The sequence below is a fragment of the Tympanuchus pallidicinctus genome, unplaced genomic scaffold (assembly GCF_026119805.1).
Source record: "Tympanuchus pallidicinctus isolate F22 unplaced genomic scaffold, pur_lepc_1.0 scaffold5, whole genome shotgun sequence".
NCBI lineage: Eukaryota > Metazoa > Chordata > Aves > Galliformes > Phasianidae > Tympanuchus > Tympanuchus pallidicinctus.
In genome coordinates this window covers 52,935,674-52,961,924 of record NW_026294769.1, presented here as the reverse complement: position 1 = coordinate 52,961,924, position 26,251 = coordinate 52,935,674, and the positions used below count along the sequence as shown (strand labels likewise).

The window sequence follows — 26,251 nt, the reverse complement described above, 5'->3', positions numbered from 1 at the left end:
CAGAAACTAGCTGAGATTAGTTAGAATTCCAATTAATTATAGTTTCCTTGAGATTTTTCTCATAACCATGAAGTTCTTGGTTTTGTTTTACTTCTGGATATTTTCATATTAATCTGAACCTTTTAATTGGACAAAACAAACTGAATTACAGGAAAGACTGGAATACTTTGGAAAGTCTTTGTATATTCCCGAAGCAGGCTAATTTTACACAATGAGATTAAAAGTTTATTTAAAAATAAAAAACAGGTTACCATCTTCTTGGTTAAGATCATCTGCTAAGTACTGATTCTAATAAAGTAAATTGTTATGTTTTTGTGTTAGGAGGTACATAATGAACGTGACATAATTGTCTCCCTCAATTTTCTGACTTTCTTCCAATACCAATATTTTAATGTATTTACATCTGGGAAGCAGGACTGCAAAAGTGTTTATTCTCTGCCGCAAACTCTACTGTAATTTTTTTTTTCACTTGCTTCTTACAGGTTTATTTTTCATTGCAAAAGAAACATTAAAGAAAGTTACAGAATACATACAAGCTGATCATATTTTAAAATAAAGAATGAAGTGCTTTGCAGTGCAATGGCTATTCTCATCTCAAATGAAGTCTGCGATGATTAAATATTAAAATGATCGATGGCTTAAATTAATATAAGAACTTTTCAGCGGATTATTACAAAGATTAACATTTTTAATGTTTTAATACTTCCATAGTTTATCAATCATGGGCACAGTGAAACTGTTTTTAGTTAGCAAGCTGATGAACTCATATATCATTGCAATATTATGCATAACATAAACATTGTGATGTTGTTGGTAGAAGAGATAAAGAAACACAATTTATGTTGTGGCTCATTAATAATCAGTTTAGGCCTTGGAGTATTTTTTGGCACAGAAGAAGCAGGTAGGATTAGTATTATTATTGTTCATTCATGTGTTGGGATTGTGCTTTGCGTATCCTTCATAGAATCACAGAACTGTAGGGGTTGGAAGGGACCTGCAGAGATCATCGAGTCCAACCCCCCTGCCAAAGCAGGTTCCCTACACCAGGTCACACAGGTAGGCATCCAGGCAGGTCTTGAACATCTCCAGAGAAGGAGACTCCACCACCTCCCTGGGCAGCCTGTTCCAGTGCTCCGTCACCTCACTGTAAAGAAGTTCTTATGCACATTTGTGCAGAACTTCCTATGCTGCAGTTTCCAGCCGTTTCCCCTTGTCCTGTCTCCACTCACCACTGAAAAGAGTCCGGCCTCGCCATTCTGCCCCCCACACCTTAGATACTTATAGACCTGGATCAGGTCCCCTCTCAGTCTCCTTTTCTCAAGGCTGAACAGACCCAGTTCACTCAGCCTTTCTTCACAGTCATTGAATCATAGAATGACTTGGGTTGGAAGGGACCTTAAAGACCACCTAGCTCTAGTGCCCTGTTGTGGGCAGGGCTGCCACCCACCAGATCAGGCTTCCCCATCCAACCTGACCTTGAACTCCAGGAATGGTGCATCCACAGCTTCTCTAGGCAGCGCTAGTGCCTCTCCTCTCCAGTAAATAAATTTCCTCTCTTTTAGTTTGAAGCTATTTATTGCTGTCCTATCATTATTTAGAGCATGTAAAAAGTTAGTTCTCCTATTCATAAGCTCACTTTAAGTACTGGAATGCTGCACTGAGATCTCTACAGAGCCTTCTCCAACGTAATAAAGCCCAACTGCCTCAACCTTTCTTCGTAGGAGAGGTGCTCCAGCCCTCTGGTTATCTTAGTGGCCCTCCTCTGGTCCCACTCCAGAAGCTCCATATCTTTCTTCTACTGGGGCCCCAGTTGTTTACCATTAAAACCAAGATATGCTGTGTTGAATTAGTGGATGCAAGCCCAATAGCTTGACTCCTAGTCAAGAGGGAAAATGGATAACAGGAAAGGAAGGCTACAATAGAAATCCAGAAATAGCCGTTGAGCTGGTGAAATGAATAAATGGGGAAAAAGCTTCTGACAGCAGAAGCTTAAAGTGGAGAAGGTGCTTATACCAGAAATGGCAATATGAGTGAGTAGAAGAGCAAAGGTTAGCATTAGGTCAATGCAGAGAGTAGTACTGGGAAGTTAAATTCCAGAGGGCAAGTTGAAGCACATCATCCTGTACACGGGGCCAGTTTGTTGCCAGCTGCTAATGCTGTTGCTTCTATTCTTAAGTAAGACGAAGTAAAAGACTACGTTGTATTGTCTGTAGTTGGTTGTCTTTAGCCAGAAAGACACATTGTTCCTCATGTTTTTCCCACTGAAAATAATAATAATAAAAAAAAGAAACAAAGTGTCTTTCATGTTGTGAACTCTGTTCTGTAGAGGGGGAAACAAATTGGGTTGGGAGTGTAGTAGATCTTAAAGTTTGTTTCCTTTCTGCCTGTGCTGTGTGATGTAAATGAAGAAAAGGTTAAGTTTACCCATGGTAATTCTCTTTCTCATTTACATTATCAGTCAGCCTTTGTAGCTTTTCGTGCTTTCATGTATTGTGTTTTCATTGTAATCTGTACATACAAAGTCCTCAATTCTACGAACTCATACACTCAAATTTATTCCTTATTGGCTCTGACAGATGTGCTCTGGAAGCCTTTGGTACTAGGTTTAACATGCTGCCAGCTGGTCGCCTTCTTCCCAACTCTAGCTGCAGTTTGTGGGGAAGAGCCCACCATCCCTGTATCTTAGTTGCAAGAGTCTGCTTCCTTTCTCCTTAACCCAAATCTACTTTTCAGTAGATGGAGCTGATGCACGGACTGTGAACGGAGCTCCTGGGACAAAGTGCATCCCACCTTTCTTCCACGTCTTAGAGGTGGTTGGCAGCAGCACTGTAAAGCCTCTGGGGTGCACTCAGTTTGCTGATGAGACTCTGCTGGAGTTTCAGTTGAATGTGTTTTTGACTTTGTTTTTGACAACCTGTGTTTCCCACCTTTTACTCTACTGAATCAGCATGGAGGACGTTTCACTGCTTCGCTTTACCTATTGCTGTCTTCTCCTGGTTTTGTCTGCTTAGAAATGATCATGCCTAAAAGCTTATAAATCCTTCTGTCATGTAGTGAGTATGCCATAGAAATTGTCCAGTAGGCAGTTCTAGTGTTGAACTCATTGTGTGTGGAGCTGATTAAGATGCCTGCAATTAAGATTACATCACTTTATTGCAAGACCAGTTTTGTATTACTGATGTCCTTGCCAAAAGGAAACAGTTAACCTGGAGCAGTGGATTATTTGTTTTGGTTTTGTGTCTTGGCTGTCAGATTGAAAGTACACTATTTGTATAGTTAACAGTGAAATTTGATTAGGTCATTTATTGACTGTTATTAGGACTAAAATTAACTTAAAAATGAGTAATAATAAAATGGATAAACAGCTGGGTAGATGCCAACACTCAGAAGCAGTGGCTGGAAGCCACTGCCAGCGGGTGAGCGCTGATGGGGACTTCTACCAGTGTTATCTTTGAGTGTGCTTGTAAAGCTAGAGGTGGTTGGTTCTGGTAGAGAGCAGTGACAAAAAGAGCTGGTACACGTCAGGGTGGAGATGAGAAAGCAAACTAAATCCCTGTATCTAGTTCTAATTTCTCAAAAAATCACGTCCTGAAAAAAACTTTAAAGATGCAGGCTTACTGCTGCTAATGGCAGTGGTGCTTGAAAGCGGATTCAAGCTTGCTGTAATGTTTCTGAGTGCATGGCTACCTTACCGTGCAGGGCTTCAGCAAGGTCTCTTAGATGGCTGTCCTGTAGGCTGTGGCAGAGGCCCTCCTATGTATGTGGTGTGGAAGCGCTCGGCAAGCCTGTGCTCGGCACCCCTGTGATTTTGTTACTTCTTTTCATTAGATAGAGTGTGGAAGGTATTGTTTCCTTTTTATTGTATGAGTGCCTCATGAAAAGCTTTGTATAATTTGTTGTTTTGTCTTTTTTTTTTTTTAACGTTAGACTTAAGTGTGATTAAATTCAAGTGTGATTTTAGTGGACGCACAAAGAATTTCAGCAGCTGATAATTTGAGTTTTTTCATTCTGCATTCAGAAAATGGTCAAAGCAAGAGTGGATGTTGCTTTCTTTGGAATTTTTTGACATATACCTTTTAATTTGTGAATGTATCTTTCTGTAATTTGGAGTAGAAAGGTTAAAAGAGCATTCTTAGTTCAGTATTAACCTTATTCTGAAAAATAGGATAATTTGAAAGTCTGAGTTATTTCAGTATCTTTCAGATTATACGGAGCAGCCGACTAACAGGCAAAGTAGGGAGAAGGTATTCTGGAAAAAAATATTATTACAGAGACAAAACCTATTTTAAAAAAAGCTTCAAAGTATTTTCATCTTAAGTACACCAGTGGGGTTAAATAATATTTGTAACTTCTGTTAAAGTAACACATCATAATAATTTAAAACAAAAGGTCCCAGTGCACTTGCTAATATCCTTTATGGCTTCAGTAAAATACATCTGAAATGATTTACAAAGCAAAGCTTCTGAATACATTCTTCCAGTTCTACATGAGAAGAGAGTCTGTTTATCTTCATGTATGTTTATATATACCCATGGAAATTATGATCTAAATGTGGGTACAGTACTAAAACATAGCCATATAAGCAGAGTGAAGAATCCAAAGCACTTGCATTCTGTCATTTATTGCACACAAGTCGTGTATATTGTATAGGCTCTGTTCAATTCTGTATCCTGACCATAGAAGGAGTCTATAGAATCTGTGCTGTATCTTGAGGAGGCTGACAAGAGGAGAAAGAAAGAAAAAGTTCAGAGCAGCTGCTCTCTAAGCGAACTTGTCTGGTTTTGAGCATCCTGACATGAACACTGTCAGTACTGAAAAGAGCCAAGAGCTGGAAAGGTGTTTGTGATGTACAATATTAATTGCACTGACTATTAATTGCATTAACTCACCTTATTAAAAAGCAAAATTAAAATCAGCATGGAAACAGCCAGGGATGACGGTCAAGCTTAGTGCGAGTAATGAAAATATTTTGGACTTTTAAAGTAGAAACAACCAAGCCAGACTCCTTCTCAACATTGATCCAGCTTTCCTTAAACTTCTTGAGTCTGGTTGTGACAATGTGCAGTGTGTGGTAGGCACAGTGGTGCAGTTGTATAGTGGAAGTTGAACTGAGCAGTTGTTCCAGACAGAGAAACAACTTGCAGTTTCTTATGCTGATTGGTGTTGAATCTGTTTGTCTTCATGAAAGCCAGCCTGATGTTGTCTTAATGCATGCTCCAGCACTTTTTGTTGGTTGTATGCAGTCTACCAGGCTCTACTTCAGGCAGCATATGCCTCTCTGTTTAATGTTATATTACACAAATATATTTATGGTGTGTACAATTTCATGTAACCATGTGACTTCAGCTATCTAAATGACTACAATTCCTTTGCATGTTCATCTCCATTGGTGCCATCCTCTACTTTGACTTTCTTCTGAACAATGAGCAAAATTTGTTTTCTCTTTGACGCAAACACACTTAAAGAGTTTGTGTTTCCATTTGTTCCCAGTGTTCCCAGTCTGTTCCCATTTGTGTTCTTACAGGGAAAGTTGTGGATAGGACCCAGGCAGCTGTGCACAAATGTTTGCACCAGGGAACTTCCCATATTCTCATAATTCATTGATATTCCAACTGATGTGTTCTACTGCATGACAGTCTTTTCTTTTTGCTGCCTTTTCTTCCCAGCTTATTCTTCTCCATGCTTGTTCTCTCTTTGCCTTAAAATGTGGCAACAAAAGTTTACCACTTTTTCTGATGTCTGTCAAAGTTTCCTTACATGAAGGCTTTATCCTGCTCCTGATACAGTCCTAATTCAGTTTTTTTCTTCAAGATTCAGTTTTTCTTATGGTTATCAATGGTTTTATGTTCACTTCCCCCCCCTCCCCCCCCCCCAAATAGAATATAAGCCTCTTCAAGCAATTATATCCTATGCAGTATTTATCTTGAAAATCATTGCCTTTAATAGACTCTCCAGGTCAGTTTCATGAGAGCCAACACTTGAGTAATTTAGATGTAATCTGCTGAGAGCATGCTTGGGCTGTTGTTTCAAACTACTTTGGAAACTACTGAACCGATGTTGTTTAAGCCATATTAAACTCTTCACCCAATTGTGGCTTTATCCTTAAAAACCTGTAGAGTAGGGCTTGTTTTTGAAAATGCTGCCTCTAACCTTTGCGGGTCTGTTCAATAAGGCTGACTATTAAGCTCATTAGAAAGTGCTAAAGGGCTGAAAAACTTTACATTTCCTGTGTTAGTACTAAATACTGTGGTTTCTGCTTTGCTGCTGCTTTACACCTCTGAAATTTTAAAGAAAAATACAAAAATGATGTATTGCAATAAGCTAAGGAGATGCAAGTCAGCTTCACCTTCTGGTCTTTATGAAGAAGGTGAGCAGATTATTCTGTCTTTAATAAGTTATTGAAAAGTAGTAGAAAATGATGACTCTAAAGCCACCAAATTAGAACTCAACATTTAATATTTCTTTCACCTGGTGACTAGAACAGATTATTTTTTTTTGAAGCCGCTTTCCTGAATGCTTATTACAGCATGTGAGACAACAAAAGGGACATCAAACAATTTTTCTTCCTTCATGGATCAGTCTATTTAGTGCTTATTGAGCTGCAGTATTTTCAGAAAGGGAAAGAAAAATTCATTCTGAACAGTGGATGGAAAGATTACCTCTTAAGTCCTTTTGAATACCGGGTTTTGTAATAGAGCTAATAATTCAGTTTGGCTGAAGTGTTACAATTAGATCTACGTGGGCTAAAATTTTATTTGCTGCTGCGGTGTATAGCCTGCTTTCAACTTGTGTGTGCTTGCTCGAGGTAAGAAATGAGACAATCATTAGACTGTAAGAATGGTGACCAGTTTTAGTAATTATCATGGCATGAAGCCATGGGCTGCATTAAAAAAGGGGTGGCCAGCAGGGAGAGGGAGGTGACTGTCCCCCTGTACTCGGCTCTTGGGAGGCCCCATCTGGAGTACTGCATCCAGGTCTGGGGCCTGCAGTACAGGAAGGACGTGGAGCTCTTGAAACGTGTTCAGAGGAAGGCTACTAAGATGATCAGAGGGCTGGAGCACCTCTCCTATGAGGAAAGGTTGAGGGAGCTAGGCTTGTTTAGCTTGGAGAAGAGAAGGCTCCAGGAGACCTCATTGTCACCTTCCAGTATTTGAAGGGAGCTTATAAACAGGAGGGGGAACAGCTGTTTATGAGGGTGGACAGTGATAGGACAAGGGGGAATGGTCTTAAGCTGAGACAGGGAGGGGTTACGTTAGATATTAAGAGGAAGTTTTTCACTCCGAGGATGGTGACACACTGGAACAGGTTGCCCGAGGAGGTTGTGGATGCCCCATCCCTGGAGGCATTCAAGGCCAGGCTGGATGTGGCTCTGGGCAGCCTGGTCTGCTGGTTGGTGATCCTGCACATAGCAGGAAGTTGAAACTCGAGGACCATTGTGGTCCTTTTCAGTCCGGGCCATTCCATGATATATGGTAAGTCATGTGTGATGAGACATTGTATTACACTGTAGTGAGATATGTACAAAAAAACATTAATATTTTTTTTTTCCTGTACGTATAGCCTCAAGAAGTTACTACTTTTTATTCTCAATGAAGATCGTATCCCACTTTGCTATATTGCAAAGATTGTGAATCAGACATTCTGCCCTCTGAGTGGTTGTGACATCAAGTGCAAGGTGAATATGCAAAAGTATGATTTCTCACTAAATATTTCTTCTCATTTAAGGAAGAAATAACAATTTTAGTTCCTTTAAAGATGAGCCTAAGCTTAAAATCTTCAAATGAGGAATTAGGAAGTGTATATTATTAAGCACTGAGACTTTTAGCAAATGGTGACTTCTGGCAAATCCAGGAAATCAGTAACATCTGAAAAAATATGTTTGTGTTGCTTCCCAAAAGCAATGAAATAGGGAAAGGAGGATTATTTTCTGGTTTAAAGGGGAAGAAGAAACTGTTCTTCCCCTTCTCTACCATCCAGCAGAGCAAAACAGAATTTCTGAGGTCTGTAGGAATATGAGCTTAGTGTCGCCACATGGTGCTCTACGAAACGCAGGATTTTTAACTTCATAACAAATTAAGAGTGAAGTGCTTAGACAGACTTAGCTGATTTTTAAATTTAAGGTCTTTGACCTCACGCTTTATACCTGTTCTTTAAATTATTCCCTATTTCATCAAAGGAAACGAATGCTGAAGGTATGCGTGTGGTGATCCTAGCAGGAATCAAGCTGCCTGTATTTAGCAGTACCTCCAAACTTCTGCTGCCGCTGCCTCACTGAGACACAACAAATAATTGCTTCCTGTGGTTGCTTGTGATTCAATGAAGTTTTAGCTCTATTGGCAGAGTTAAGGGTGGGCCGGGTGCCTGCCTGGGTTTCTTCCCACCCTTTTACCTCAGCGTTCTACCATAATTCCCCCCAGAAAGTTTAAACAGATTATGGTATTTTGAAGAATGTTAGTTTTGAAAAGCTGCATATGGTGTAATTTATTGTATAATTTTCCCTTTAGCAAGGATTACTCTTTCCTCTTGGAAATACTATATTTTGAACTGTCTGGCAAGGCAGAAGTGAACTACATGGATGCTTTTTTTTTTTCCTTGTTGAACTTTTTCATGGGAATTCCTTGATATACCAGTACTGTCACATATTTACAAAAAAAAAGACCAAAAAAGAAAAAAAAACTTTAATCTTTGAAAGTTTGCGATTTTAAATTTGTTCAGATGAAGATCTGTCTTCATATGAAAATGTGCATAGTGTTTCACAGATGGTATGGCTTGTTCAGTTCTGAAATGGGCAGGGATTTTGGTTCTGAAGGGGGAGAACAAGTCCTAATAATGAAAAGTAAGAGTAAGGTGTATAGCATCTCTCCAGATAGAGATAACTTCTCTAATATCTTCTGCAAAATGTCGTGCTTTTTATGAGAAATACTATAAAACCAATTCCTATGCAAATATCTTCTGCCTAAGTAATGTTTTAAAAAGTGAGTTGGTTCTTCTTGCAGAAGTTGTGGCAAACTCCTGTGGGTGACAAAAGAACCTCTGACAATTTTTAAGTCTTTTTGCTTAAAAAATTTACATCAGTGTGAAGCCTTTCAAAAAATCTTAGTTGAGTTTTGTGGTCTTGAATATTTTCTCTTTTTCCTTGCTGTCTTGAACACATTTAATGACAATCTTTTCAACTCTTCAGATATTCAAAAACATCTTACACCTTGCAAAAGTAAGGAATCTTCCTGCTAAATGAGCAAATGCAAATATTTGGGCCTAATTGAACCCACTAAATGCTAGGTACCGAGGGGAGGTTTTGGTCATACTTTTACATGAAGCAAACATCCTGACATATGGCAGAAAAAATGTTGTAATTCCTAGATGGATGCAATCCTGGGATGTATAAGTGTTTGTCGTCCTCATCTACACTATTAGGATTGTTTGAGCAGCATTTTTTCCACCTGAATTTATACAATCTTGTTTGGGTTTATTTGTTGTTTAATTTTTCCAAAATTAGCTGAACTTAAAGTGACCTTCTCTACTTCCAAGCTTAAACTAAAAATGTGTTAAATCCTTTTTATTAAAAAAATAATCTTTACAAAGCTAGATTCTACAAGAAGCACCAGGGGCAAGGACTTTTTCCTTTGAAATACTCCCAGCCTTAGAGAGGAACTTTCCAGAGGAAGAGTAAGGACTACTAAAAGACTTATTCATAAGACATGTTTAGGTCGGTCAGTGAATGATTTTTAAGTACTAGTAAAGCTTTTAAAATTCTTATTCCCAGCCAAAGTGTGATTGAAGTATTCAGCTGTATTGTTCCTGCAATTTGATATGCTGGTTACTTTCATTAAACTTCTGCTATTGAGTTGCACAGACCTCCATTGCTGTGCTTAGGTAATACACAAAAATCTAGTTAAAATAACCAGTGGTAATAACGTCTAAAATATGTATTTGTATTAAGCTTCTTGCTTTAGATGCAGTGCTGGCCATTCCTTGAAATAACTTGATGTTCCTAGAAAATCGAAGGTTTTATTTAGGTTTATTTATTTATTTTAATCTGAGGACAATAAAATACTATTTTTTTTTTTTCCCCTTGTAACTTGTAAGGACGTAGAATTATTTATTAAGCTATGATCTATGGAAGTAACTAATGGAAACCAGTTCTTTTACTGATAGTAGGCTTTGAATCATATTCAAAAGTGGTTTGAGTTATGGTTGAAGTTGTTAACCTGCCTTGCTTCCAGTGGGGGGGAAAAAAAAATCTTTTTAACTTTGATATCCATTTTTAATTAAAGATAACGTTTCTTAATATATGCAGATAAAGTGTGTTCAACTACATTTTCAATTATGACTTGCTGCAGTGCTTTTACATTCTGTAATGGTTCTTTCTTATTAATGTTTCTCTCAACTGACTATATTTCAACTACAAAAATAGTTATTCCGTTGATTGTTTTTATTGTTTTAAGGTACCCTCTTTTAATATGAGGGCAGCTTGTTGGAGTGTACCACAAAGTGGAGTGTCAGATATCGCTGACAAGACAGTTTGTACATATACGTGTATTTAGGTCATTGTGTGTTCACTGGTAGACATTTTTAAGCTTTATTATTCTTAACCATTTGTGTTGCACTGTGGAACCGTAGAATGGTTTGTGTTGGAAGGGATCATTAAGATCACGTAGTTCCAACCCCCTGCTGTAGGCAGGGACACCTCCCTCTACACCAGGGTGCTCACAGCCCCATCCAGCCTGGCCTCAAATACTTCCAAGGAGGGGGCATCTACAACCTTGTTGGGCAACCTGTTCCAGTTGCCAACACCCTCACAGTAAAGAATTTCTTCCTAATATCTAGACTAGATCTACCTTCTTCCAGTTTGAAGCTGTTTCCCCTTGTCCTGCCACTCCTGGTTCTTATAAAAAGTCCCTTCCCAGCTTTCCTGTAGGCCCCTTCAGGTACTGGAAGGCTGCTAGAAGGTCCCCCTGAGCCTTCCGTTTTCCAAGCTGAAGAGCCCCAACTCTCTCAGCCTGTCCTTGTAGGGAAAATGCTCCAGATTTCTGATCATCTTCATGGCCCCCCTCTGGACCCAATGCAGCATATCCATGTCCTTTTTGTGTTGGGGGTCCCAGAACTGGATGCAGTACTCTAGGTAGGATCTCACAAGACCATTTCAGGTGGGCAGAAAAGCAGAGTAGGGGGGCGACAATGAATACCATGAACAGAATCACAGAATCACCCGGGTTGGAAGGGACCTCAAGGATCATGTAGTTCCAACCCCCCTGCCTAGCAGGGCCACCAAACGTACACATTCAGATCAGGTTGCCCAGGATCCCGTCCAACCTGGCCTTGAACACGTCCAAGGACGGGGCATCCACAACCTCCCTGGGCAGCCCGTTCCAGGGCCTAACCACTCTCCTTGTGAAGAACTTCCCCCTAACATCCAACCTAAATCTTCCCTCCCTCAACTTGGAACGCATGAAGTGATGTTTTTGTGCTGTAGTCCCTGTACTTAATTGTTTTTTATATTTTTTTTAAAGTTAGTTTTAAAGTACATCATGATATATATCTATTTCAGTAACATAATCGGTTTACTTTGTTGTTAATGATGAAACAGGCTGTGTTTCCTTCAAGAATCGTGCATTGAGATTTAAATGCTCTTGTGGTCAGACCTTGGATGGACATTGAGAGCTGTTTTATAACTCAGAAAATGCTATCAAAAGATGGAGGTGATAATAGGCAATTTATTTTCTGTATTAATTATTATCAGTTACTGCTAATGAATAGAACAGGAGGAACAGAATCTTCTGAGAGAGTAAGCCTTCAAAAGTGAAATACTAGACAGGAGGGAAAGATGGTGGAAAAACAATTAAGGAAACCACAACAAAGAGATCCTTTGACATTGTAATATCTGTGAAATAGCAATAAACAAGAAAACATTCCAGTGAACTTTACTTCGTTTTCTTTCTTCTCTTTTGAAGAACTTTGAGAACTCATGTTGACTTTAAATGATCTGAAATCAGTCCAACCATTTCCTTCAGCAAAGTGAAGGTGGCTGATAACTGCGGATGACTACTGCTACTTTAAAGAGGGGAATGGAGCTTTTCAGATTGCTTTGTGAATTATGAAGGTTCCAGGCTTTTCCTGTATAGAAATCTGATCAGAAAGTTGCATTCAAAGCTGTTCCTACAGTAAGATTTGTGCATAATCTTTTATTAATCCATGTTTCAGTTTAATTCTGGCTTGTAGCAAGTTACTTCCTCAGGGAACACAGGATTCTTCATGGGAGAATATGAGGAGCCATGGTCCCTGAGGAATCACATTGTGAAAACAGGCTTGACTTTGTAAACGCTAATATAGGTCTGTTATTCCCCTTCCACGTCTATCACAGCACATTTTAAATGGTGGCTGATCTTTTATGCAAATAGCATCTTATTAGGCGTTGCGGCTGTATGTGCTAATGTCTCCGTGGGTTTCTCAGGAGTTTGCTATCCAGTCGTCAAAGAGGTGGCAGTGAAGAATGCTGGCTGCATGGCTTTGAAGAACAAAAGAGATCTGCAGCGTTTGCAGGTGCTGGGGTCTGAGACTCTGCAAAGTAGGCCTGCCTTGTTCCAAATAATGGGAATTATTGCTTTTTGCCTGCAGTTTCTTCTTGTGCTTTGTTGGCATTGCAAGGACTGCAAACATCTTTCGCAGATGACATTTTGTTACAAAACATTGTTAGGCTATTGAAATTGAAAGAAGAAAGTCAAAAACAGTTTCTTGCAGTGGCATAAAATAAGCCAAGAGCTAGTTTTGCTGTGTAAAACATATCTGTTATCTCCTCAACTAGCTGCAAGTTGGAATGTTACCTTGATTTTCCACTCCTGTTATTATGATGGGAACCTTATGTGAGAATATCAGACAAGAAAGTAGCTGGGAAACATAATAAAAGAGGAAAAATGCCAATTGGTTACAGCTGACTGCTTGTACATTTTAGATTAAATGCGAATATTCTCCGAATCAAACCACAGTGATGTGTGGAAATGCTAGAAGGCTGTAATTGAGTTTTTGGTTCTGATTTAAAAAAATTATAGTGTTCTTCTATACCTTTTTATTACTCCTCCATGCCTTTGAAATGATTACTGGTGGTCCTGTGTTTTACCCCTTAAATTAAGGAGTGTTCAATCTCCTTTGCTTCAGTTTTGTCATTTGGCATTGTATGTTAATAAACAGGTTAAAATAAATAGGTATGTGCTAATAAAACAGGTAAACAAAGAAGTGTTGTGGTTTTAAAAGCACATATCACTGGTGTTATCCTCTACTTTGATCCTCCTCTGAGAGTATGAATGGAATACCTGGGGCTCCTGGAGTCTGTGACACCTCGCAGCCCACTCAGTAAGGACTCATTCCTGCATTTCTGTGTGAGGTTTGGCACTGCAGGGCCTTCAGCTGCCATGCTTCCCAGGGCCTGGGGAGCCTCCGCTGGTTGTACATCCTTCTCTAGCTGGTTCTGCCTACTGTGAAACCACTGTGTATGCCTCAGGGCCATATGTGCAGTCAGTTTGTGGCTATGCAAGGTCATTTGACCAAAGCTTGCTCATGGTGCTGCCCTTAAGCAGCTTGATTGTGCAGTCCCTTCTAAACTCATAATGCCAGGCATCTGTGCTGTGAGATGCAAGAAGTCCTTTCACTTGTGGTTGTTCCTGAAGTACTTTGAGGGTGGCTTAAAGTGTCAATGCTTTTGCAGAGTGGCATAAAATGGGCACCGACCCAGTTTTGACCTCCAGTCTTCACTTGCTTTCTTGAGGCCATGGCAAGAATGTGGGAGAGTGAGGGGGTATTGCTGTGCTTCAGGTATCTGCTCTGATCTTGTGTTCAAGGTGTCCTGGGGGAAACCTGATAAGTTTCTTGAGTAGGTGCACCTGGCCTGGGGGTACACGCACTGCCTGGTCCTGCCTCAGGCTCCTGGCCAGCTGTTGCTGTGTTTACCATCAACAGGAGAAGTTCACAGTACTGCTTTCACTCTGTGATTTACTAAAGAAAAAAAAAGTGAATGAAATTCAGTGGTATTGAATGGTGAATTACAGTACTGTCTGTTTAAATCTTTTTTTTTTTTTAATTTAAAGTAACAGGCGTTCTGTAATGCTAATAGTTCATGCCATGAGGGAAAGGTATGTTTACAATTTATCTAATAGCATTTACAATGGTCATGATAAAATCCAGAATCTCATTGTACTGAGTAGGCTTCTGTCTTTGTATGCAATTTAGGAAATGTTTTTTGCTACAGTTTTTCTTTTCTGATGTTAGAAGTTATTGATTTCCTTAATGAGTCACTTAGGAGTAATGTCTTTTTTTTCTTTTCTTTTTTTTCTTTCTGGTACTGACAGTGATTTTTGAATTGAAAACAATGGGTAAGAAAGATGCCTCTACAGCAAGAACTCCTGTTGACCAATACAGGAAACAAATAGGTAAGATATCTGAAGTAAAGTTTGTGTGCTTGTGATCTGTTTTGTGCTGTTGGACTAAGCTGGTTTAACAAAATGTATTATTTCTTCTCAAAGGCTGTGTGTTGTTTGCAAGTGATACAAGTAATGCATGCTCCAGGAAAACAATTTTTATATGCTGTTGATGAGTCCATTCTGCAAAACCTTTAATGCAGACATTGTTTTGTGTGTGTATGTATGTATATATTTATTTATTTAAAGTCCTCAGTCTGTGTTCAGAGCTGGTAGTGAGATGCTGCAGTTGGGTAGCAATGTGGTATTTCTAACTATTGGGATTTTCAGTATTTTTCTGTTTGTCTCCAGTTTTAAATACTGATGTTTCTAAAAAGGAATATTGTTGATTCTCATAACAATTTTCGATACACTGAATGAAGATAAAGATTTTACATTTACTTTCACGTTACTAGATTGTTTCAACATTTTTGAAATTTCGTTTCCCAATTTTTTCTTGCTATTTACCCATTGTAAATGTAGGTAACTTGAGTGGAAGTATGCAAACACACACAGACATATTCATAGGGATGCACCCACAGCAGACACAAATCCTTCTTTCATAGTTCAAATACATAGGTAAATAACTTATTTTTAGAATCTGTATACACCTGTCACTCCAGGTGTAAAATAATATTATAAAGCACATACAGTATTTTAAAATGAATACCTTAACCTCTACTCAATTATTTAAGTAAATTATTTTGTTTTACAGTTGCTAAGCAGCCACATCTGTGTTTAAATATGCAGAAAAACTGTAATTGTCTGGGAAGAAAAGGCTGTTTATAACATACAGTCTCATGGTGAAGGAGCTAAGATTATGTGAGCAGTCATAATTTTATTGTGCTTTAATGTTTTCAGTGCTACTTTACTATTTTTGATATAATTGTTTTAATGGACTTGTATTTCCTAATGTTGGGCAATTAGTGTGTCAGACTTCCTCAGTGATTGAGTCTCTGAGATAGTTAAAGGTGTGGTTGAAAATCTCCAACTACCTTTACAGATGGGCAGCAAATATACTGGAAAACGTTTGTGCAATTTAGTCTTGGTGTAGAGAATCTGATGAGGAGAAGGTGGCACTGCAGATATTTCATCAGGATGGGCTAGGCAAGTGGAAGCTCCTGCATGTGAGGGCCATGCTTCACATGAAATTGGGAGTTCAGAGAGAGCCCTATAGTGTCGACTTTCTGACATTTTCTCAGCTTCTCATTTTGGTCTGTGCTTTCCTAGCTACCTCCTTGAGGGCTGCTTTTCTTCCCTTTGCGAACACTTCCAAGTGACTGCTGTTGGAGTCATTTTTTTTGTAGTCCTCTGCAGGGCAGAAGATACCAGTGATTTTGAGAGGGCTGCTCAGCAGGGTAGGATTGTGGTGTGTGAAGTTTCTCTCATCTCAGCAGGAAATTTTTCTGCAGGGACCCCTGGGACCATGCTGGGCCACTGAAGGACCAGAGGGAGGGTAAAGCTGCTGCGGTATATGAGACTCACAAAACTCACATTTCAGAGCTTGAGCTATTTCTTGCATATTAACAGCACTTGGCACTGTGGTTGCATGTCTCGCACCTGTGTGCCAGGACTGATCTGTGGTGTCTTAACTTGGGGAGATGACACTGCTGTAGCAACGAGGCAAGAGAGTATAAATCAGGGCCCAGTGCTCAGAGGGATGCTGTTATGTAGCTGACTCTTTTGTTTCAGACGAGGCCTGTACAGCATGTTGTCTGAACAATTTGGCACCTTCCTTGTTATATGATGCAGCACCATGATCTATTGGGTACTTCAAAGTGCAATGTCCAAGGGGTCTCATAACAAGCTCATTTTCCTTAGAGGTGACGCATTGCTTTTAGCTTGGCAAAAGCAAGCATTAAAAATTATTATAGGGAAGAATCTCACACTGGCAGGCAAATAAACTGTATAACCTATGAGGTGTTTTTCTGTCTCCAGTTTCTACGTTTGTATTATTCCTTAGAGGACGGAGAGCAAGAACTAAAATAGGCTATGCATTGCCTCTTGCTCTGACAATTGTTTCAGCTCCTATTCTGGTTTTCACTGATACACTGTAGAGTTTGTCAGTGGAAATTAGTTTTCTACTCTTTCTGCTGAATTTAATGAATGTAACAGAGAGGAGCTGAGAATTTATGGGTATGTTTTTATACTTTAGTGTTGCAAAGGTGTTTGAGTTTTACATATAGGTAGTTTGGGCAAGCTTTAGACCTAGAAACCAAGTTTAGTGGAGCTATTTCTCTATTCTCTCTATGCTCCCACATGTTCTACTAAAGTAAATACAAATATAATACAGTAAACAGCTTTTCTTATCATAGTAAATATGGAAGAATTCTTTCTTTTCCTTTTTTTTTTACCATTACTTCTTAATTTTTTATTTTTTTTTTAATTCTGTGCAAGTGGTGATAATTAATCTGTTTGTCACAGTATCACAGAATAATTGAGGTTTACAGGGCCCTCTGGCTCCATCTGACCCAACCTCTGCTTCATCAGGGACACCCAGAGCAGGGGCCATAGGACCATGTCCAGATGGCTTCTGATCATCTCCAGGAATCAGGGACTCTTTTCAAGCAATCTCTTCCTGTGTTTGACCACTTTCAAGAGTTTTTTTCCTGTATTTGAATTGAATTTTCTGCACTTCTTGTCCTGGCACTGGGCACCACTGAGCAGAACCTGTCTCCATGTTCTCAGCGTTCTCCTTGAAGTATTTACAGATATTTATGAGATCTTCCCCAGAGCCTCTTTTTCTCCAGGCTGAACAGTACCAACTCTGTCTTTCCTCATAGGAGGGGTGCTCCAGTCTCTTAATTTTAATTGCTCTCCATCTACCTCTTCATTATCTGATGTCACTGACATACTTATTATAAAATCATACAAGAGGAATTTTAATTTTCTTTTAAAATTCAGTCTTCAAATACATTTTGAGCTGCCAAATCTAGATCCCTTTGCAAGGATGCGTTAGTGTGAGGGTGCTCAGTGGAAGATCCTCCAGTGTACAGAATGCTGTCACTCTCCAGGAGTGTGTAGCTTCTGGGAGGGTCATCCTTTTTGATAGGAGAAGAAACAGAAGAATTACGTGTTTTGGAGAAGAGTATTTGCTTGCCCTTTCCTGGATAGATTACAATCTACAAACAGCATTGTAGTTTAACTTGGCAAGCAGCTCAGCACTGTACAGCTGTTTGCTCACTCCTGAGTGGCATGAAGGAGAGAACTGGGAACGAAATAGAACTCTTGGTTTGAGGTAAAAACTATTTACTAAGAGAGAAGAGGAAAATGGAGACAAAAAATGTGATTATAAATATATATGTATATCCCCAATGCAATTACTTGCTGACTGACACCCAGCTAACAATACAACTACCTGCTGGCTGATGCCCCACTACCAACACAGCATCTCACTGCCCACCAACTGATGCCCAGCAGTCCTCGAGCATAGGCCAGGCTCTGGCCAGCTGCCCGCTGTGTTATAGCCCTCTGCATTATGTCACATGTATGGAATAACCCCTTGGCCAGTCCAGGCCACCTGTCCTGGCTCTGCCCCAACGCCTGCTGCTGTGTCATAAAAGCAGCAACTCCTCCCTGCCCAGTGGCCCAGCTTGACTCTGGGTGCACCCCCATCACTTAGCAAAAACCAGAACAGTGGTGTGCTATTAACATTGTCTCAACTGAAAACAGGACAAAAAATGGGCAAAGGGTAGCTGCATGGTGCCTGTCTTTAAAATTGTGATTTATCAAGCCTGCTTACAGTTCTAAACCCACATATTAGTATTGCCATCCTCCCTTTCCAGGTGTTCAGTATGTATGGATTCTTGGAAATATTGTGATAGCTGCTGGCCACACAACTAGTTTTTGCTGACTAATGATGTCATGTTAATTTTAGCTCACAATTTACTGTTTCCTAACCTTGCTGAATGGATGGTAGCCAGATTGAAACATTCTTAATACCTTCTTTTTGGATGGAAAATGCAGTCTTGAAGGAACAGCATGTAAAAAATTCATGTCAACTTCAACACAATTTTTAATTAGATTTTTAGTAAAGTAATTTGAACTAAAAACAGGTTTTTAATTTCATTTTGTTCCAAGCTTTCTGTTTTGTTCTGAGTTTCCATACGGCATGCCACATGCTTGCCCTATGCCACAGTTTAAGTTCATGTTGATCTCCTCAGTTCTCTCTGTCTCTTTCATGAGTGCAGGATTGCTTGTGTTTTCTTTCCTGATGCACCTTCAGCAGTTGCTTTTTGCTTTCTGAGGATTCCCCCAGAATAAAGGCTAATATAGCTTGTCTTCATGAGCTGGCTTCCAGCCACCTCTCCCTCCACCAGCCAAAATTTGACTGCAGTGCCTCTTGTTCAGCAAGAGCTCCTGTGGCCAACAGTGCAGGGAGAAGAGGATTTTTTTTCCTATCAGACCAAACTGGCGCTGGCTGCTTGAAGACTGTCCTTAAGTGGGGCATAGGATGGCAGCATCCTTTTCCAACTGGCTTGGACTGTGCCTGCAGAAAATAGGGAGGAGGAAGAACAACGCCACCGTGGGAGTGACTGTGTGCTCGGTCTCCTTTGACAGCCCAGGCTCTAGGAGTGTCACGAGGAAAAATCATTTTAATGCTCTTTTTTCATCCATCTCTGCCATATTCAAACATATACCTGAGCACGCAGGTATACACTCCTGTGATGCAGCAGCAAACAGTGCATAACATGTATTTATCCCTGCTGCTGTTTGTGCTGCTGTGCTTAATTTGATGGGATTGGAGGGGAGGTGTGAAGAAGCACGCATCTTTCGGCATCTATGTAGCTTCGCTTCACAAATGCTGTGAAAATAGCAACAGGTTTTGCACCATATTTGCTTTGTTTACTGTTATGTGTGCTTTAAGTTCCCGGAACAATTCCACATGTATATTTTCTCTCTCTCTTCATCTGGTGTGTCAGTTGCTCGGCATAGGAACCGCAGGATTTGTGGGTAGTGTTCATGACTCGTGTGATTGCGGGATCCTAAGCAGGCATACTGAGAGGATTATAGTATAACTAAAACCTGGTCTACAAATCAGGAATAGACATACTTTTGGCTCACAGTACTATTGTGTTGCTGTAACATAATTTTTCATAAGGAGATGTTGTTTGCCAATCATTCAACTTCCAATTTGTAGACTGAGAGGTCTGCTTATTGTCTATTCTGTATCCATGGACTTGCTGTCTTGATCCTGCACGGCTGTAACACATGTAGGCACAGAGCTCTGGGGTAAGCCAGGCCCTGCATGGCCCCTGGGAAAGAGTGAAATTTATGAATGAAAATAAATTAACTTTTTAGCTTGGAAAGCACAAGGTGCTAGACCAAGCAGGGTGGCTTGGTTGTGATGGTGCTGTGTCATTTAACACACACAGAACCATGCAGTGATGAAGGGAAAAGGGTGGGAGATCAAGAGACTGGTGTGGAGAGAGACTGTCAACCTCCACGACTACAGCTTAGTGGGTGAAGTGGCCCCTTTTCTAAAATCCTGAGTATGGGGAACTGGAGACATGTCCAGAAGAAAGGCACCTTCTCCAAGTGTTGAGGGTTACATTCTTGATAGGATGGAGAAGAGCCGCGTGAATTCCTGAGGTGAGACCAGGCTCCTGCACAGAATGCAGAGAGGGAGGTCCCAGCCTCCCTGGGAATTCCCCCAGGAATGATTGGTGGTAACATGATTGTACTGATGACATGAAGGAGCAGATTATAGAGAGATAGATAAGCAAAATGGGAGTAGCAGCAGCATGGACACCTCTGAGTTTCACACCTCAAGGCACCAGCTCAGACCTAAGCATGGACCTGTTACCTCCCTGTCTGCAGAGGGAAGTTCATCTCAGGTTGCCATATACAGCTGCCCTACTGTTAAAAGCAATCCTCTCCCTTTACCCTTTACCACGTCACCTTTGTTGTTCTCCATTATTGTTCACTTTCTATATTTTTAATAGTGTTAGTGTTCCCCTGCCTTCCTTACTATGACTTGTGCCATACGTTCTCAAATCTAATTGCCTTCCTTCTCAACTCAAAAAGAACAAACATTTATGTTTTGATATTTTCTTCTGAAATACGCTACATATTTTGAAGTGTAAATTTTTGTTTTTTTTGTTTTGTTTTGGATCAGGAGATGTTTGTTACTAGCATAAAAATTTTAGATTTCACTTCTGAAACAACAGCAGCAGCAGCAAAAAAAATAAAATGTTTGGATTGAATTGTGCTGAAAATTTTAAAATTGCACTGTTTGTCACAAAACAGTAATTCCTGTCTCTTTTATCTGCTAGGAGAAGGCAAAGGATTGGAAGGCAACATTTTGATAATTGAGAATGCTCTTGCTTTTGACAGGCAAATATGTGGCAGGGCTGTTGTCAATGAAATGAAAATTCTACAGCGTGCATTTTTAAATAGTTTTTTTTTTTTTTTTTTCCCCCATATTTGCTATCAGTCAACTATTTACTAAGGGAAAGACAGGGAAATAAGTGCATGCTATTTTGACTGATTTTAAGGAGGAGACCTCTTCCAGAGTTTATTTAGGATGGAAAAACCACCTAAAAATTGGTAGTTTCCATCTTTTTTTCTTGAATATGGAATATTACATTTAATCTTTCAAATTTTTCTGATAAAGGCATACTATTAAGCATAGAATCAAGAGAAGAAGGAAAAACCCCTATCTTTTTATTGTTATGCAGGACTACGGAAAGTTTTTGATTCTTTTCTTATGCTGAATTTCATACTTTATGGTGATGTGCTCTGGATAGCATGTGTAGTGTTTGGTTCGGGAGGGGTGTGCTACAGAAAATTAAATTCTATGTCATGAAAACTAAGTCAGATCTTTTGGTCAGTGATGGCATCTTTTATTTCAGTTTTGTGCCAGTGGCGTCACTTCTTGGAAACTAAAAAGCAGCTCAGAGAAACACTGATATGAAGTGAAACTTAGGCTGGCTGTACTAATGTAATCTGCATTTTGTGTCGATTGGGATGTTTTTAAACATGTTCTGTGAAGGCTGATGATGGATTTTATGCACATATGGTATGCAATCACTTATTTTTTAAAGTCCAAAGCAGTAAAACTATATTTTATTGCCTTGGCTGAGAGTATAGAAGGTGATTGTAAATCCGGATACGTAATTGTGGTTGTTTGGATATTACTGAGCAGGGACTGGAGGGGAGGTGGCAACACAATGTGTGCTGTGGAGTGTGCTGCGAAGGTGGAAGATAGAAACATAGAATCATAGAATGGTTTGAATTGGAAGGGACTGTAAAGGAAAATCTAGTTCTACCCCCTTCCTGCCGTGGGAAGAAATACCACCCTCTAGACCATGTTGCTTTAACCTTCATCCAATCTGTCCTCGAACACCTCCAGGGATGGGGTGTCCACAACTTCTCTGGACAACCTGTGCCAATGCCTGATCACTTTCTGAATGAAAGATTTCTTCATTATATCTAATCTAAACCTGCCCTCTTTCATTTTACAACTATTATTTATTGCCCTTTCACTTTAGATACTGAAAGGCCTTAATGAGGTCTCCCCAGGGCAATTCCTTCTTCAGGCTGAACAACTCCAACTCTCTCAGCCTGTCTTCAGAGGAGAATCCAACTCACTTGGCTCCTATCCCATCTCCATGATAAATCCCTGTTGTTTCTTTAAACTTGTTTGATTATACTACTTCTAGTATACATTTATACTACAGTTCCTTCAATTTATAAGATGAAGGCTCCTAGTCTGCGCTTATTTTGAGCTCATGAACCATATCACCATTTCACTCAGTGGAGTCGCTACGATTTTATTATTTTTTTTTGTAGGTGCAAATGAGAGTGAAATTTGACGCGCTGTTTCCTACTGATGAGCTACATTTCAGTTCAGTGTTATTTCAAGTACTTGCAGTTCCTTAAGATATCCAGCGTCTACAGGAATCTTGCAGTGGTGCATATTTGTGTTTGTACTTACTCTGAGCTGCTTCATCCATACTTCAGGGAATTCATTTTTGCAGTCAAAAACCATCCTAAAACAACCTCTTTGCATCTTGTCAAAAACAAAAAAAAAAAAAAGTTCTGCAGACACATAATTGCATATATATTAAATTCAAAAGCAGAGTAGTTTAACAGTTTTAGAAATTCTTGTTCCAGTCTTGGAAAATCTTAGCTCATATTCATGAAGGTTAGACTTCAAAGTACTCATCTGTGAATGTGAATCTGTAAATCTAACCGAGACACACATTTTAAAAAAAGGTTTCAGACATCATTTTTCGATGTGTACAGCATTATGTATGCATTCTCTACGTTTGGTGCATGTGCTTAAATTTCCAAGTAATAATATGTCAATATAAATGCAAGGTGAGTTGAGCAATGAACTGCAAACCCGATTTCCTCTTATTTCGTCTTGAGGCAGCAGTGCAGAAGATGTAAGAATGCACAGATGTTCTTACTAGATGTTTAAGGTGTACATAATGCATAGTAGTTGTAACTGCATGTCTTCAGTTACAACACCTCAAGTTGTGCTCTTTTATTTAGTGCATATAGATTTTGCCCAGCCACTGTTCCAGAATGGAAGGTCCATTAAATCTCTGCTGCTTTGTCTGAACTAGCAGAAATGAAGACTGCAAGGGCACTGGTGAACTTTACAGGGTGCACTGGAGGGAGAAGACATACATAAAATCCCCTTGGTTCAATTCTGTTCTTTTCAAGAGGTTGTCTGGAGGGGCTGTTGTACTTCAGGATGTCAGCGTGTGCTCTTTGTACTTCAACAGGTATCACAGCTATTTATGACCATAAAAAAACGTGGTAGATGTCTGTGTTCTGAGTAGGCATGACCACAGAACTGTCATCTGGCTTCTACAGGATGAATTTGTAATGATTTTTTACATATTGGTGACGTTTGTCAAGTGGTCCATTAATTGTATGTTGGCAGGGATTTGTGTAGCTTATTTGTATTAAAATTTTATTTCAGTGGGAGTTTTTGCTTCTATATTATGCCTTATATTGAAAGAAAGAAATTGGGAACTAGCTTTATTTCAGTTTTTAAGGTCTTGAACTATTTATGGGCTTGCTAAGTTCTACATATAACTTGCAGGCTTTGAGTGTTGGATGGGAAATGAAATAGATGATTCTCCTGCTGCCTCGCTAAGTGAAAATATAAAAAGGCAGTTGCTTGATTTGAGTTAGAGATACAGAAATTGCAACTATCTTTTACTTGATGGTAAAAGCTGGTCAAAAATAAGCACTATTGAAAATATTCACACATTCGAAGTTATTTTGAGATGTTTCAGTCGTATAGCAGTTGGATCACTACAGCAAAGCACTATGAAGTGAACAAACAGTTATACAGTGAGAAGTGGAATGTAGGGAATCAAATACTCTGCTCTGAGTGCTCTGATTGCAATTAACAAATTCACAGATAATATATAAGGCAAGTCACTAATCTGTTGTTTAATATCTGAAATGATCTCTGAAATATTTTGCTTGAAATCTTATGATCAATTTTTCCAGCTACATAGATGACCTACTGACCACAAAACCGACTGGATGTATTTTGCTCTGCAAAGTTATTGATACTCTTCTAAAACAACTCATGTATCAAATAATATTTTCGAAAGTATTGATTGCTTGTTTCTAGAATCAGAGAATCATAGAACCATTAAAGGTCATCTAGTCCAGCTCCCCTGCAATGAGCAGGGACACCTATAGGCACATCAGGTTGCTCAGAGTCCCATCCAGTCTGACCTTGAATGTCTGCCTCTGCATCTCTTGGCAGCCTGTTCCAGTGCCTCATCACCTTAATTGTAAAAAACTTCTTCCTTTCATCCAATCTACTCTTGTTAAATAGTGAAAGCTTTAAAAAGTCTGCCTTTTCCATAGCTTATATTCTGTAGATGTCTTTATCACAATGTCTGCAGTGGTGCTAAAAGATTTGTAGCAGCACTGATACCCTGATTTGTGACTTTTGGTTTTTCACTGAAAAGTAACAGTGAATTTAGAATACATGTTTTGTTTGTTAGAATTAATTTTCCATATGATATTTTAAACAAATGCCTGAGGACTGTCATGTTTGTCAGAATTGGGGTTTAGATGATCTAGGGGGTAATAGGTAACAGGATGTGACACAGTTCCTCACTAAATCACTTTCCTAGGTTCAGCCTAGGTGATAGTCATGGGAAGATGGTAACTGCCTGGCAGATGTTGGGTGGCATTTATGATGCGATGTTTGTGCATTCAGTTCCTAGCGGAGAAGTGTTGAAAAACATCATTATTTGTTGGCAGTCAAAACAGCAAGGAGCTGGATAATGAACTAACATATGGAGGGAAGCAGTGTATCTCAGCATTAGGCATGGTCCCTTCAGCTCAAGGTTATGGCATAGTGATGAGAGCGACCCAGATTCACTGTATTCACTTGTATTCAAGTGTGTGTTAAATCTCAGAGCTTTGGACCCTTTGAACATTTTGCATGTGCTGGCCTGCCTGTTGGCAATGCTAACTGTGCAGAGAAGAGCAATGGTGCTGGTAAAAGGACTAGCAAACAAGTGCTGTGCGGAGCAGCTGAGGGAGCTGGTGCTGTTCAGTCTGGAAATGCGGAGGCTGAGTTGAGATCTCATTGCTCTCTACAATTACCTGAAAGGAGGCTGCAAGAAGGAGAATGTTGGTCTCTTTTTTCAGTCGACAAGAGATAGGACAAGGGGAGATAGTCTCAAGTTGCACCAGGAGAGGTTTAAATTGGTTGTCAGGAAGAATTTCATCACTGGAAAAGGTTGTTAGGGATTGAAACAGGGTGTCTGTAGCAGTCTTCATCACTGGAGGTATCTAAGAGAAGTGAATCTGGCACTGAGGGACACGATTTAGTGGTGGGACTCAGCAGATCAGGTTGATTGGACTTTGATCTTGAAGGTGTTTCGCAGCCTTCTGTGATTCTAATTAACTGGGCCGTGATGCTCTGAATTGCGGGAATGCATCACCTTGTTTGAGGTTGGCTTGTACCAAGCCAGTTTAGAGGATAGACAGAACATGTAGACCTTGCCTAAGGAACCTTCAGTTGATATCACTATAGATAGAGATGGAGAAAAATTTAAGGCAGAATGCAAATGTGCCCTCCTGGCAGTTATTGAGTTATTGACTGAAGAATTATAAGAATAATCTATGTGGGCTTTTATTCTAATAGGTGAAAAGCCTAAGTTTGGGCTGGTGATTTGTATCTGCAGTTACAAGTTAAACAAACCTGGAACTGCTATCTGCCACAGATGCCAACTGGCATCAAACACCCCTGACCATGCTGTTAAACTGTTTTATCCCTAAAATGGAGTGGCAGTATGCGGGCTGCTTCCTGGAAGTTGTTTAAGGCCCATCTTGACTCTTGAGCCATTCACAAGAATTGCTTGGGAGCTATTTCCTTGAGTGCAAACTGCACTATGGGCTGTTGTAGCAATTTGGTAGTGCAGACTATTGAATTCCTGCTCCTGCTGGCATTATATAATATATCAATACACCTGCAAACAGATAGCCAGAGGGTACAATTTAACACTACAAAGTGACCTTTAGCAACACCTACCTAAGGTGCTAGTTGTTCCTGTTCCCATGGCACCTTGTATAGTCTACCATCGTTTGTGATGGTGGAGCTGTTTGAGTGCTGTTTTGACCCAGCTCAAAGAAAAAGATGTGCTGAACAGTTTTTCAGTTGAATCAATTCCCTGATCAGCTTTGTCATCTGGCTGAATGCAACCATGCTCGTATGCACTGAAGAGCAGGATTGCATACTGCAGGGACTGAGCCACGTGCCAGAACTCCAGCCAACAAATGCCATAAACCAGCATTGCTGTTGAACACAC

General features: G+C 39.8%; 1 protein-coding gene across 1 annotated transcript in view; it reads left to right on the top strand.

Annotated features, from left to right (window-relative positions):
* Positions 1 to 11,448: 11,448 nt before the first annotated feature.
* Positions 11,449 to 26,251, top strand: part of TRIQK (triple QxxK/R motif containing) — a 47,173-nt gene continuing 32,370 nt past the window's right edge. The window contains exons 1-2 of the mRNA XM_052703389.1: positions 11,449 to 12,161; positions 14,340 to 14,420. Coding sequence (XP_052559349.1) covers position 12,161; positions 14,340 to 14,420 — 82 coding nt within the window. The 5' untranslated portion in view covers positions 11,449 to 12,160. The remainder of the gene's footprint in view (positions 12,162 to 14,339; positions 14,421 to 26,251) is intronic.